This window comes from Spermophilus citellus, assembly GCF_964194105.1.
Source record: "Spermophilus citellus genome assembly, chromosome: 6".
NCBI lineage: Eukaryota > Metazoa > Chordata > Mammalia > Rodentia > Sciuridae > Spermophilus > Spermophilus citellus.
Window position 1 is genome coordinate 131,545,564 of NC_138187.1, and position 14,205 is coordinate 131,559,768.

General features: G+C 35.1%; 1 protein-coding gene across 1 annotated transcript in view; it reads right to left on the reverse strand.

Annotated features, from left to right (window-relative positions):
- Positions 1 to 14,205, reverse strand: part of LOC308651820 (complement factor H-like) — a 224,239-nt gene that overhangs the window by 12,620 nt on the left and 197,414 nt on the right. Inside the window, exons 14-16 of the mRNA XM_081299361.1 lie at positions 12,684 to 12,860; positions 1,021 to 1,203; positions 423 to 632 (exon numbers count right to left, since the gene is read on the reverse strand). Coding sequence (XP_081155487.1) covers positions 423 to 632; positions 1,021 to 1,203; positions 12,684 to 12,860 — 570 coding nt within the window. The remainder of the gene's footprint in view (positions 1 to 422; positions 633 to 1,020; positions 1,204 to 12,683; positions 12,861 to 14,205) is intronic.

Below are 14,205 nucleotides of genomic sequence, written 5' to 3' on the forward strand. Positions count from 1 at the left end.
AAACATACTCAGAATTAATAACATTGAATAAATTGATGAGATGAATTTACCAAGTATTGTAACACATCAGAAGGAACACTTTAAGAAAAACAATTTTAAAATATTTAAAATCTTGTTTGCAAAGCAAACACTACAAGTTACATAAATTTAAATTCACTACATGTTATATTCTTTTAAAAAAGAAATGCCAAATTAAAAAGTGACTCTATAATGAACCAATAAAATCAATAAAAATAGGATTGATTCAAAAATGCAATAGTATTTTAATCGTAAAGTATTTAAATGATTAAATACATATGATAATATATATTATTCTATACCCTGACTTTGACAAAAACATATTATATTCAATTATTTGTACTCCCAATTATTTAAGTATTTGTATTCTCAAATCAGAATTCGAGTTTTCATGCAGTCCTCACCTACACACTGAGGTGGAGGACTCCATTTGCCCATGTAGCATGTTATCTCATCTTCCTCAGAGGTTGTGAAACCATCTTCACAAATATAATTCAGTTTAGTGCCATGTGCATACTGTCTGGATTCGATTGCTTCTTTCCTTTCTTCTGAAGATCCAGATGGACTAATTCTTCCATGGTCTATGTCAGAGGGTTGAGAACATGAAAGTTTCTCTGTATGAAAAATAGAAATCAAAGGGTCAGACAAATAAAACATTTAAATTAAAACTGAAATCAAATACTATTTAAGCCTGTCATCAAAATATCTATGCTATCCTCTTGCCCAAGATCTCTCTTGATTTGTGTCTATTTTATTATATGAAAAATATTCATAAATAGGAATTTATCTGCTAGTTAATTAATATCCCAAAGTGTTGTCCAATTTTGTTGACAGAAATGAAAGATGGTGACTGGTTTATGAACCTAGATTATAACTTACAGTTTTAGGATCAAGTGTAATAGAGAAATAGAAAAGATACTCATCTTTTTCATTTACATAAAGCAGAGGGGATTATTGACTTCAATTGAAAGCATGTTATAAAGCAAATTGCACAGTACTGACCAACACAGCGTGGTATTGACTGCCATCTTCCATTTTTGCACACAATTTCTTCTGCTTCCTTAATCAGATAATTTTCTTTGCAAAGAACAGATACTTTTTCTCCATCTTGATATTTCACTGTGGTTTTCATATCTTCAGCATTGGGAATCTGAGGTGGAGGTGGGCAGAAGTTTATCTCCACTTCTAGAAAATATTAAAATTAGATTTCTTGAATAAAAAATAATAATTTACATGTATTAAAATACTTTTCAAAAAATAGAAAATTCAATAACTATGTATCACAAAATGATGATGTAATTATGTTCCATATTTATATATGTTATACTTTTCAATTTGGATGGCAGTTTAATATTACCTATTTTCATGGTCCTCCCATTTCTTCTTTTTAAAGCAAACTTCTTTATTTACAAGAAACTTATTATTTGTAATATTTAGATAATCTTAACTGATTAATACATTTTTAATCACAACTATTAAATAAAGTATGCGATGAAGGTGTTTTTAGAAATATACATGAACAAATGTATCGGGACTATAATAAAACCCTTTTGAAATCTACCAACAGAAGCTGATTGACTAGAGTAAAAATTTGCAGTCAGTTAACAATCAATTTGTATTGCTTCTAGATCATTAACCATAATTATAAATAATTTACAGTGTTCCATTTGAAGTTTCAACCCTCCTGAACTTACCATTTAGAAGCGCACTCACATTGCCTAGAGGTATATAAATTGAGGGTATATACCCAGTTTAATGACTACACAGTTTAACTGTAGTTACACAATTAGTAGGGTATAAAATACCCCTCTTCAAACTTATATCTCAGTTTATAATGTGAAGATGAACTATGTCCCTTTTGACTGGGGGAGGGCTCTGGATGAATCTGAAAGCAATTGGACCTCTGATTTCTTGAGCTTGCTTTCTCCTATTTTACTGTATTTTTAGTTCATTAAAAGCCTTATGCAAGTGTACACTGGGAAATACTGTAAATCTTTTCAAATGTGTGTTATGCTGTTAATAGCTCCTGGAGATATTTTACTGAATAAACTTGATTCATGATTATTATTTACTCCAAGTTTTCTGTTTTTGTTTAAGGCAATATAATCACATTTTATCAATAATGTTTTCTAATTTCTATTCTTAAATATTTTGACATATTTCTCAATGTTTTCATTATATATTTTCATAAATTTAATTTCCTCAATTATTAATAATGTGTAATTATTCTTCCTATTTTCCTTAAGTATGTTCTTTTTTGGATTCTAGATTGTTTTATATATTGCTTTTATTTTGTTCTTTGTTTTCTAATGTATGTTTTAATGCTATAAGTATCTCTGCATTAAATCTGTTCCATAGATTTCAGTTTGTACTACAATTACTGTCATTTAATTTACAGTAATTTTTGGTAGTAAGCAATTGATAATGAAGTTGTTTGTTTGTTTTCCTATTTTCTAAATTTGCAAGATGAGCATTCAAGATATCTAGTTAGCACTTTCATTACTTTAATTTTTACTTTTAGTTTAGAGAAAATACTTTAGGAAGTTGATTATTTAAAATTCATCTAGATTTCCTTTATCACACAGATATGATTAGTTTTTTAATGACCTGGCTACCTTAAAAGTAGATAGTATATACCTTAGGATAAGTGTTTAAAAACTTGCAAATAAATATTTTATAACTATAAAAGGGTTACTTCACAAGTCCAAACAAATGTTGAATATATGTCTAAAAATATCAAAATACCTAAAAAATAGACAGAACTAAAGAAGAAAAAGGCAAATCCCTAATCCTACATATCAATATTGACACCATTCATGATATGACTTGTGGGAAGCCATTCTGACACGTGACTGGGCGGCTCCCGTTAAGGGTCTGAGGCGTTCTGGCTGTGTTGGAACTTTTCCGGCCCTTTCCTGATTTGAGAACCCGTCCGTGTGGGGGTGTGACTGATCACTGACCCCAGGGGCCCAATCACTGACCCTGACCTTGGAGTGCGGTCCCCCCTCAACCTTTATTGGATGAAATTCTCCCCTGAATCTTTTGTTCCCCAATAAAAGGCTACTCCCAAGCATGTTCACTCTCTCTCTCTCTCCTGCTAGCCCTGAGTAATCCTTGCTGCCCTGCTGGGCGGTTAGAGGAGGGAACCAGAGAAGGGAGCCGTCTCGGACCTGGCAATAGAAATAATGTAACTGAGTCTGTGTGTTTTATTTCGATATCTTCCAGCTAACTTTTATGCCAGGAACCTCATTAATGAAAATATTGTGCTGGTCGCATGGTGGAATTGGCGCCCAACGTGGGGCATTCTAGATTAGTTAGATTGAGTGGGAGTGCACTATAAAGATAAGGATAAAAATAAAGATAAAGGAAGAGGTGACAATTTGGGTCACAAAAGTACCTGGAGATATTGAAGGAAAGAGACGTTAAATTAATTAAAATGGGAAATTCAACTTCTACGGATAAGGAAATGTATCTGACTATTTTAGACAGTATAATTAATCAGAAAGGAAAACAGATAAAGAAAACTCAGTTATTACAATTTTTAAAGATTGTAGGTGAATATTGTCCTTGGTTTTGTAAACAAGAGTCTCCAGATTTACTTAATTGGGACAAATTAGGAAGGAAGATACAAAAAGTCTGTCTTTTTTCTAATGAACTACCTGGAGGCATAGAAAATATTCAGAAAACTTGGACGGCTCTCGAAGTTTGTCTTTTTGAATATATGGGCCAGAGTTCGTGGCCCCCTGAGAACCTCTTAAAAGGCATTCAAAGAGCTGTTAGGTCTATTCAAGTGGAAAATCTGCCTGAGGCTAAGTTAATTCCCTTTCCCTTAAGCCATTTAAAAACAAAGGCACTAGGGGCCAAGCCAAAGGTTAAAAATTTGAACTTAAACTCGCAAGATCAGGCTAGCCCACAGGGAGATTACAGAGAGCAACATCATACAGGAGAAACATCCGAAATCCTAAAAAGCCCTCCGGAAGAGGTAGACGATCTCCCTGGGGAGGAAAATACGGAAGAGATTCCAAGAGGGGCTCAGAGTTCTTCTCCGCCACGTGGTTTAGAAACCCAAATTCAAAATGGCGATAGTGCAGAGTCTGACCATGGCTCGCAGTCTGAGGGAGAAGAATCAGATGTGGAAATTCAGGACTTACAGAGAAATTTTAACAGGCTGCGTTTAACACTGCCTGCCCAGGCTATTCAAATTCAGCCAGTACCTGCTAAAAGGACAAAATTTAACAAGTATGCTGAATTAAAAATGACTTTTCTTACCCCAGTCTAGCGAGGTATTAATAAAGCTCAAGAATTGGGGGAGGATACTAGCAGTTTTCAACTTTTTCCAGTTTTTGAGCAAGTTAATGAGCAAGATCAGAGAGTTAGAGTTCATGCTGTAATCCCATCTAAAACTATTAAGGAACTAAAAAGTGCTAAAAAGTGCATGAGACGTATGGTCCAAATTCGCCTTTTGTACAGAGCCTGATAGAAAATATTTGCTCACAACCCCTTCCTCCTAGCGATTGGATTTCTTTAGCCAGATCTTGTCTGAGCGGGGGAGATTTCTTACTTTGGAGGACTTTTTGGACTGATTTTTGTACTGAACAGGCAGAAAAGAACAAAAGACAGGATATAGAAACACCAATAGAGATGTTTCTAGGGACCAGTGATTTTGCTGATTTAGAAAGACAGTTAAATTATGATTTTGTAGTATACAATCAAATAACTAATTGTGCAAAATGTGCTTCGAGACAGATCGTCTCCAAGGACCAATCCAATTTAGTTCTTACCAAAATCAGACAGGGTGCCAGTGAAACTTATTCAGATTTCGTAGCCCGATTGTACCAGGCTGCAAACAGGTCGATCAGGGACCCAGGGGCGAGCGAGTTCATTGTTAGGCAATTGGCATTTGAAAACGCAAATAAATACTGTCAGGATATTCTCAGGCTAAAATTTCGGAGTTTATCCGCCTGTGTTCTGACATAGACTCTACTCATTTGCACACAGTAGCCCTAGCCACGGCACTAAAAGAAACTTTGAGGCCACAGGATTTAAGACAAAAGTCCCGTGGGAGATGTTACATTTGTGGGAAAAATAATCATTTTGCGTGCGAGTGTCGCATGCGCGATTTTAAGTTCAGGGCTCCATCTACTGGCAATAATAGATATTGCAGGACTCGGCCACATGCGGTGGATCCAGATGGCGCAGATGAGCCCACCTTCTTGTCATCATTTCCGCCTGGGTGGAACACAAACTTCCGGTCGGCCCGCCCCCGGGCCAAGAATGAGGAAGTAGGTGTTCGTGCAATGTGACGTCATCGCGCCGACCATGGGGGCCACCATCTTTAATTTTACCAGAGCGGAACAAACAGTTTCCGTACAAACCCCTAATAATTTTCAAGGCTTTTAAGAGAGATTAATTGGCTAAAGCCATCCTTAAAACTAACTACTTCTGAGTTAAGTCCTTTATTTCAGATATTACAAGGAAATCCTTCTCCAACCTCTCCACGTCAGCTAACCTTGGAAGCTAAAACAGCTTTAAGGAGAGTGGAAAATGCAATTAAAAATGCACAGCTTACTAGAATTGATCCTAAAGAAATAGTGTATTTATTAATATTTCCAACTGAGCATACCCCAACAGGAGCCATATGGCAAAGATTAGGAGTTATTGAGTGGATTTATTTATCCCACTCCCCTCAAAAAAATTAATTCCTTTTCATGATTCTATAGCTCAATTAGTAATTAAAGGTAGAACTAGGATTTTACAATTAATTGGATCTGAGCCAGATATCATAATTATTCCGTTTTCTGTTCAACAGACTAATTGGCTTTTTCAAACTTCTAGCTCATGGCAGATAGCTTTTGCTGATTTTCTTGGCCAGATAGATAGCCATTATCCTCGTGATAAGATTATACAATTTGCATCATTAACGTCACTTATTTTTCCAAAGATTGTACGTGCACATCCAATAGATGACGCTTTATCGGTGTTCACAGATGGTTCTAACTCAGGTAAAGCAGGTTTTATAGTCGTGTTCACACAGAGGTAATACAAACTTCTTTTACTTCTGCCCAAAGAGCAGAGCTTCAAGCTCTGATTTGTGCCTTAGATTACTTTTCAAATGAGCCTATTAATATTTATTCTGACAGCTTATATGCAGTCGGAGTTACCAAAAATATTGAAACTTCAGTTATTGGGTATACTTCATCATAAGAGTTATTTGAATTATTTCATAATTTACAAAAGACAGTGCTAATGCGAAAGTACCCATGTTTTATAGGACACATACGTGCCCATACTAATCTTCCTGGACCTCTAGTTTCAGGTAATGACAAAATTGATAAGTTAGTAGATTTTTGTCAGCAGATGTCTTCATATGACTGTGCACTAGCTTCCCATTCCTTGCATAATCAAAATGCTTCTAGCTTATATAAAAAATTTAATATTACCAGAGAACAAGCTCGTCAGATTGTAAGCCAATGCCCTAAGTGTGTTATTCACACTCCATCTCTGCCATCAGGGGTAAATCCCCATGGATTAAAACCAAATCAAATATGGCAAATGGATGTAACTCATATTCCTCAATTTGGTAAACAATGTTATGTGCATGTCATAGTGGACACTTATTCTAGATTTATTTTTGCCACAGCACGTACTAAGGAAAATACTCAACATGTAATTTCTCATTGCTTAGCAGCTTTTTCCATTTTAGGGTGCCCTATGCAGATTAAAACAGATAATGCTCCAGCTTACGTAAGCTCTTCTTTTCAACAATTTTGCCAAGAGTTTAAAATTAATCATAAAACAGAAATTCCTTATAACCCCCAAGGTCAAGCCATTGTGGAACGAGCTCATTTATCTATTAAGCTTCAATTACAAAAATTAAAAGGGGGGAATAGAGTTGTAACTCCCCAAAATAGCCTTAATTATGCCTTGTTTGTTTTACATTTTTTTAAACTGTGACACAGAAGGTCACACTGCTGCTGAGAGACAAATGTCTCCCTCAGTAACAGGCCCTTTAGGCAGAGTTTTGTGGAAAGATTTACAGACTGGTCAGTGGAAAGGTCCAGACCCGGTGATGATGTGGGGCAGAGGTCATGCTTGTATCTTCCCAGAAGGCGCTTTCCATCCTATTTGGGTGCCTGAACGTGCTATCAGACATGGAAGAGATAGAACCCAGATTCAAGCGACTGAGGATCGACCCAGAGGAGCCACTACCCAGAAGGAGGAGATATCGGAAAAGGATGAAGAAAGACCAGATTGAATAGCCGAAAAGCTGATTTCATGGGAAGACGTGAAGAAGCTAATAACCCAGGCTTCTTGAATACTTCAACGCCTAGGAAAGAACAGGACCCCAGTGATGATGGTAGCAACAGTAATTGCCCTACTGGGCTGTCAGGTAAAGGGGAATCAAGTAGACACTTATTGCACATATTTCCCAGATCCACCCCTGGTACACCCAGCTGTGTGGACTGGAGAATCTATTCCAGTATTTACTAATGACTCATTCATGATGGGAGGATTTACAGATACTCATATTACTCCCAATCATATGACTAGATTTAATTATTCTGGCTACAGTGCCCAATTACCTCTGTGTTGGTCACATGATAAACATGCTGGCTGTCTGAAAGTATCATTCGAAGAAAAGACAGCCATTGGTAGACCTAGACTGACAAATAATTCTATTTATGGGGACTTAAAACCTAATACTAGATCAGTAATTAAGATGGGACTTTCCCATAACAAGCCAGTCATTTCTGCAAAACCTCCACCGATACCCCACTGTCCAAATAGTTCTATAATTGAGATTGGCACCTTTCCTAGATGGATGGATTGCATAAATACCTTTCCTGTACAAAATAAGGTGTCTAAAGATAGTGGGTATATTTTAGACTGGTCTCCAAAAATTGATAAGAGACAATTACAAAGAAATTCTGCTATGACACCTGCAGGATTTGTTAGCAATATTTTGACTTATAGTGAAGGAGGTGTTCAAAAAGATATTTGGCGTTTAATTGCTACCTCAGAATTTTTACATTTTACAGATAAACCTTTACCAAAATTTGTCGGCAAGAACTGTAAAGAGGGATCTTGCTATGGCTTATGAGCTTGTGTCCAATCTCCTTATGTTTTAATTATTGGAAATGTAAAAGTTAAATGGATAGATGACAGATATATTGTTACTTGTAATAAATGCAACCTATCCAATTGTATAGGTATAATGGAGGAAAAGGAGTGCTGATACTTCATCAGCCCTCTTTCATTTTATTACCTGCTAATATTTCAGAGCCATGGTATGCTGATGCTGGTTTACAAGTCTTGCAGCAAATTCATTCCCAGCTAACAAGACCTAAACGTGCTATTGAAGTCATAATTGTTGGTGTTTTAGTGCTGGTCTCTTTTATTGCCTCAACTGTCTCTGCGTCTCTGACATTGTCTCAGAATATTCCGCATGCAAAATTTCTTAATAATTTAGCTCAAAATACTTCCAAGGCTCTGCGTAATCAAGTAAATATTGATGAAAGGATTGAAACTAAATTAAACGCCTTAGAGGTGACTGTTATAGACATAGGTAATGAACTTTCAGCCTTAAAATTTAAAGAAAGGCTTAAATGCCATGCTAATTATAAGTATGTATGTGTTACAGTTGCCAAGTACAATGCTTCTCTCTGGGATTGGGAGAAGGTTAAAAACCATTTATTAGGTATTTGGCAAAATAGTAATAATAGCTTGGATATTCTGGAACTTCATCACCATATCCAAGACATTCAAAATAATAGAGCTGATTTTTCAGATCCTTCTTCTTTGGCTAACCAAATATTAAAGGAGTTGAATGGATTCAACCCTTGTAATATTCTGAAACACTCCGCTTGGTACATTATTGGATTATTCTCTTTGCTGTTAATTCTCTTTTGTGTTGTAACCATAGGATGGCGAGTCTTCGAAACAAGAATCCAGAAACTCCAGAGAGTGAACCGCCGCCTCATTGTTAAGAAAAGGAAAGGGGAATATGTGGAAAGCCACTCTGACACGTGACTAGGCAGCTCCCATTAAGGGTCTGAGGCGTTCTGGCTGTGTCGGAACTTTCCTGGCCCTTTCCTGATGAGAGAACCCGTCCGTGTGGGGTTGTGACTGACCACTAACCACGGGGGCCCAATCACTGACCCTGACCTTGGAGTGCGGTCCCCCCTCAACCTTCATTGGATGGAATTCTCCCCTGAATCTCTTGTTCCCCAATAAAAAACTACTCCCAGGCGTGTTCACTCTCTCTCTCTCTCCTGCTAGCCCTGAGTAATCCTTGCTGCCCTGCTGGGCGGTTAGAGGAGGGAACCAGAGAGGGGAGCTGTCTCGGACCTGGCAATAGAAATAATGTAACTGAGTCTGTGTGTTTTATTTCGATCTCTTCTAGCTAACTTTTATGCCAAGAACCTCATTAATGAAACCATTGTGCTGGTCGCATGGTGGAATGACTTACTAAAAAACTAAGTAAAGTTTTAAAACAATATGGATAAATTTGAAAACCACTATTCACTTTAACCTTATATTACAACTAGAATATATGCATATTTTTTTAAAAAAATATTTATTTTTTAGTTGTAGTTGAACACAATATCTTTATTTTATTTATTTATTTTTATGTGATGCTGATCATCGAACCCAGGACCTCATACACAAGTGCTCTACTGCTGAGCCACAACCCCAGTCCCATATATGCATATTTTTATGTGAAAATGGAGCTATAAATAAAATAGAGAACATACAGTCAAATTTTTAAAAAAAAAATCATAGTATTGAAATATTGCATAGTTTCCTAAAAACAGAATTAAATAACTACACAGTCTGGTAAGAATAAGTTATCTACAGAAAATAAATATTTGGAAATGAAAGAGCACACTTCAAAATAATAATTGTTGAGCTAAAGGACAAATCACAAGGAAAATCAGAATATATTTCAAAGGGAATACAAATTAAATATAAATTATATATAGTATATATACATAATTTGAGTTTATAAATAAATACATTTTAAGTAAATATACATTTTATTTACAAAATACATAGTTAGATATTCATATACATATTTATATATCTAAACTGTGGGACATAGCTAGGGCAGGTCTTTAAAAAATGGAAATTTGAAGATTTTATTTCAAATGTATGATGTTTTCAATTCACACACTAATTTCTAACTTAAAAGGTAGCAGTGGGCTAGGGATATAGCCCAGTCATGGAATGCTTGCCTAGTGATGGAGGTGCAAGGCCCTGGATTATATCCCCCATACCATGCACAGAAAAAAAAATGAATAAAATAAAGGTGAATGGTAATAATAAAATTAAACTCAAAGTCTTTAAAAGGAAGAAAACAATAAAGTTGAACAGAAAATTGACAAAATTAAAAAGTGAGAAGAGAGAAAGTTAGCAAAGCAAACTAACCTAAAGCTAAAGTTGAAACTTTAAAAATCTAAATCTGAATGAGAGAAAATAGAAAAAATAGGGTGTTAAAGTTGGTTACTAAAACTATTAATAAAATTGGGAAAAAAACTGTTATGATTTGGCCCCAAACTTCCTATGTTGATGCAGACATGTTCAGAGGTGAAATGATATGTGACAGCTCTATCCTAATCAAACCATTCCAGTTTGAGTGGACTAAATGGTAACTGTAGAAAGGTGGGAGAGGTGGGTCACTAGAAATATACCCTAAAAGGATGTTCACCATCCCTGTGGCTCCCCACTCTTTGATTCCAAGCTATCATGATTTAAGCAATTCTCCTCTGCTATGATACCCTGCCTCATCTCAGGCTCAGAGCAATGGATTTGGCCAACCATGAACTGAACCTCTGAAACTGTGAGCCTGAAATAAACTTTTCCTCCCTAAGCTGTTCTCAGGTATTTTCATCACAGCAATAAAAAGCTGACTAACAGAAAAATGATAAAGAATCATGATAGAGGACAACATATCAAGAATGTAACAAAGGAGTGATGGATCAGGAATCCTCAAACCTCCTTCTCCCCATAGACACACTGGTCAACAATACATGAACCAATTCCCTTTAAGAGAAATCTACAAAGTGGTTGAAAGGTTCTTAATGCCAGATGAGCCCTAAAAAATGCATCAAAGCCAGTAGGAAAATTCATGTCTTTCCATATCTTCTCCCCCAGCACAGAGCTACACAATTGATAATAAAGTCCAGTTTCCAGACTTTTATTGGGCAAAGAAAGGAAGAGTGGAGCTTGTGTCAAATGCTCTGAATTTTCTGAAATTTTGTGTCAATTGTCTCAAAGCCATGATGTGATGGAATATACTTCAAATGCCCTAAAACATGCCCCCAGTGATGTGCGTCCTCCAGTCATATCTTACCTGTTTTTAGTCACCTGCCTATATAAATTATTTTTAAGCTGGAAGTACAGTACAGTACTTTTAGTCAGTAGTTTTTTCATATTAATAATCCATCAAATGGATTAATCCACTGATAAGGTTACAGCTCTCATTACCTAATCATATCACCTTGAACATTCCTGCATTTCACACACATGAGTTTTTTGGGGGGACAACTTATCTAAAACATAAAAATAACCAATAAGCCAAAGAAGAAATAAAAAGAAAATTTAGATAGTATATTGAGACACATGGAAATGAAAATATAACTTGCCCAAACATAGAATTCAGCACAGTAGAATTGAGAATTACATCACATCATGTACGAGTAGAGTTTTTCCTCAAGAATGAAAGATTTAAAGGCTGCAGTTGTGGCTCAGAGGCAGAGCACTCGCCTAGCATACGTGAGGCACTGGGTTCAATCCTCAGCACCACATAAAAATAAAATATGTGTCCATATACAACTAAAAGCATAAATGTTTTTTAAAAAGAATGAAAGGTTTAAGATTTTTTATATGTATATGTGCACACTAACATGTAAAATTCACTGTATTATCAATAAAGAAAATGTATTTAGCATTTATTCAACACCCCCCAATGATCAAAATTTCTCAGCTAACTAGGAACAGAAAGAAACCCCCTCAATTTGATAAACAGCACCTATGGAAATCCCAAAATAACATGACACTTATGGTAAAATATTGAATGAAGAGTGCTGAAATAAATCAATACTTTCATAGTAATTGATTCTTTTTCATACATATTGCTTGAACAACTGGCTATCCATACAGAGAAAAAAACAACAACTGCTACTTAATCCTATATTCAAAATTAATATAAGGTGATAAAACTAAATTCTAATACTATAAAGCTATGAAGCTTCAGGAAGAAAAATGTAGAAGAATGTGTGTACTTCACATATCCATTGTTTCCTTTTATAAAGAAAATTATCACGTTAAAATATATGCCATAGATTTGTTTTTTTAATTGATATGGCAGTACTTCCTATATATTGGTATGGCAGACTGTCAAAACTATTGAACCTAGTCCTTATAATTATAGAGAAAAACACAGATAAAAACTGAAAGACTAGAATGCTCTTTGCTATTCAATTGGAATTGCAAGTGTCAGTACAACCCAGAATTTTCAAGGCAGATAGAGACAAAAATTACCTTCCAACTTAAAAAGAATTTATTTCAACACATAGCTAAATTTTAAAAAAATACAAAATATGACTTTAATAAGTAAAGAAAAATATAATAAATTTTCGAAAACATTGTACACAAGAACTTACTTGTGCAGGTTGGTTCAGGGTCCCATCGTCCATTGACACAGATTGAATGTTTCTGCTCCAACTTTCCCCTACATGGGTAACTGAAGTTAAAATTATGATTATATTCATTTTTATCTGATTGATTTGCTTCATTTGCAGTTAGTCTTGGTGCTTGACACTTCTTAAGTTGATCTGTTGCTATAAAATGAAAATATTTCCATGAAAAGACCAATTATAAGAATCAAGTCAACGTAAAGTAGCTGTACAGTCAATATCAAATGAAATTTTGATCTATGCCTTTAAATTCTATCAACCAATTTATTCCTGGTCACCACTGCATGAGATGGGCCTTTATGTCCTATCTTTGAATGATCATATCTGAAATAAAGATATTTTGTACTTTGGTAACTGAAAGAGCACAAGAGACTCATTTTCTCAAAAGATCTGCATAGTAAATAGTTATCAAAGGACTAGATTTGAAATTTTTTTAAAAGACTAGATTTGGTTCCATATTTTAAATCTGTGCAAAAGATTCATACTCATTTGTTTTCCTGATTGCAACCACCACCTTATCTATAATCCAGAATCCTTAAATATTAAAATAAAAACATCCTCTATGGAAACATAATATAACAAATTGTTCATTTAAATAGATTTTTTGAGAGTGCTAACATAATAAAATCTATTTAAAATATATTTTATAGGACATGAATAGTTAAGCAGATTTGTTATATGACGAGAGAGAGAGAGAGAGAGAGAGAGAGAGAGAGAGAGAGAGAGAGAAAATACTTGGAATAAGAAATTGTGTGCTTTCATTAGAAGTGTAGCTTGGTGGTAGAGGCTGGCCTGTCATTTCCAGGCTCTAAGTTCAATCCCTACGTCATAAAAAGAAAAAGTAAAAAAGAAACCAGGTGCTTTAAAATCATAATGTCCCTTTTTCCATTCTTAGAGTCTTTGAGAAACTATTATATATATCAGATCATACTATAATCAAATAATATTATAATACCATAACAACAAAATTTTGCTGACTCTGTTATGAGTTCAATAAGTACTACAGAAGCTTTCAATGTACCATATATTTCAATAACTCAGGTAAGATGAGAGTTCTTTCTGAATTTGATAAAATGTCTGTACTGGTCTCTGATAATATTTGTTATTAACAATTTGAAAAGCAGAGTCAAGTGAGGATGAACAGAGCAAAGAAAAATCAGTAACTAGCAAAGCACAGTAAGATTGTAAACCAATCTTTAAAAAATAATCCACAATGAAATGGGAAATACTCGAGAATTAGTCTTATCCTTGGGGCTGGTCCACTGTGTTGAAAAGGAAAAATAAGAGGTAGTAACTAAAGGAAGATCTTTGGTCAAGGGAAACTGTGACTGTGCCCTGGATTTTATCAGTTTCTGAAAGGATTTCTTTCATTTTGGTGAGTAAATAAATACATTGAGAAGCACGAAAAGCTATAGTGGTGGAAAGTACAAAATGAATATTGAAAGGGTAGAATTATAGACCAAACTATGAGAGCTGGAAGGACTTATAT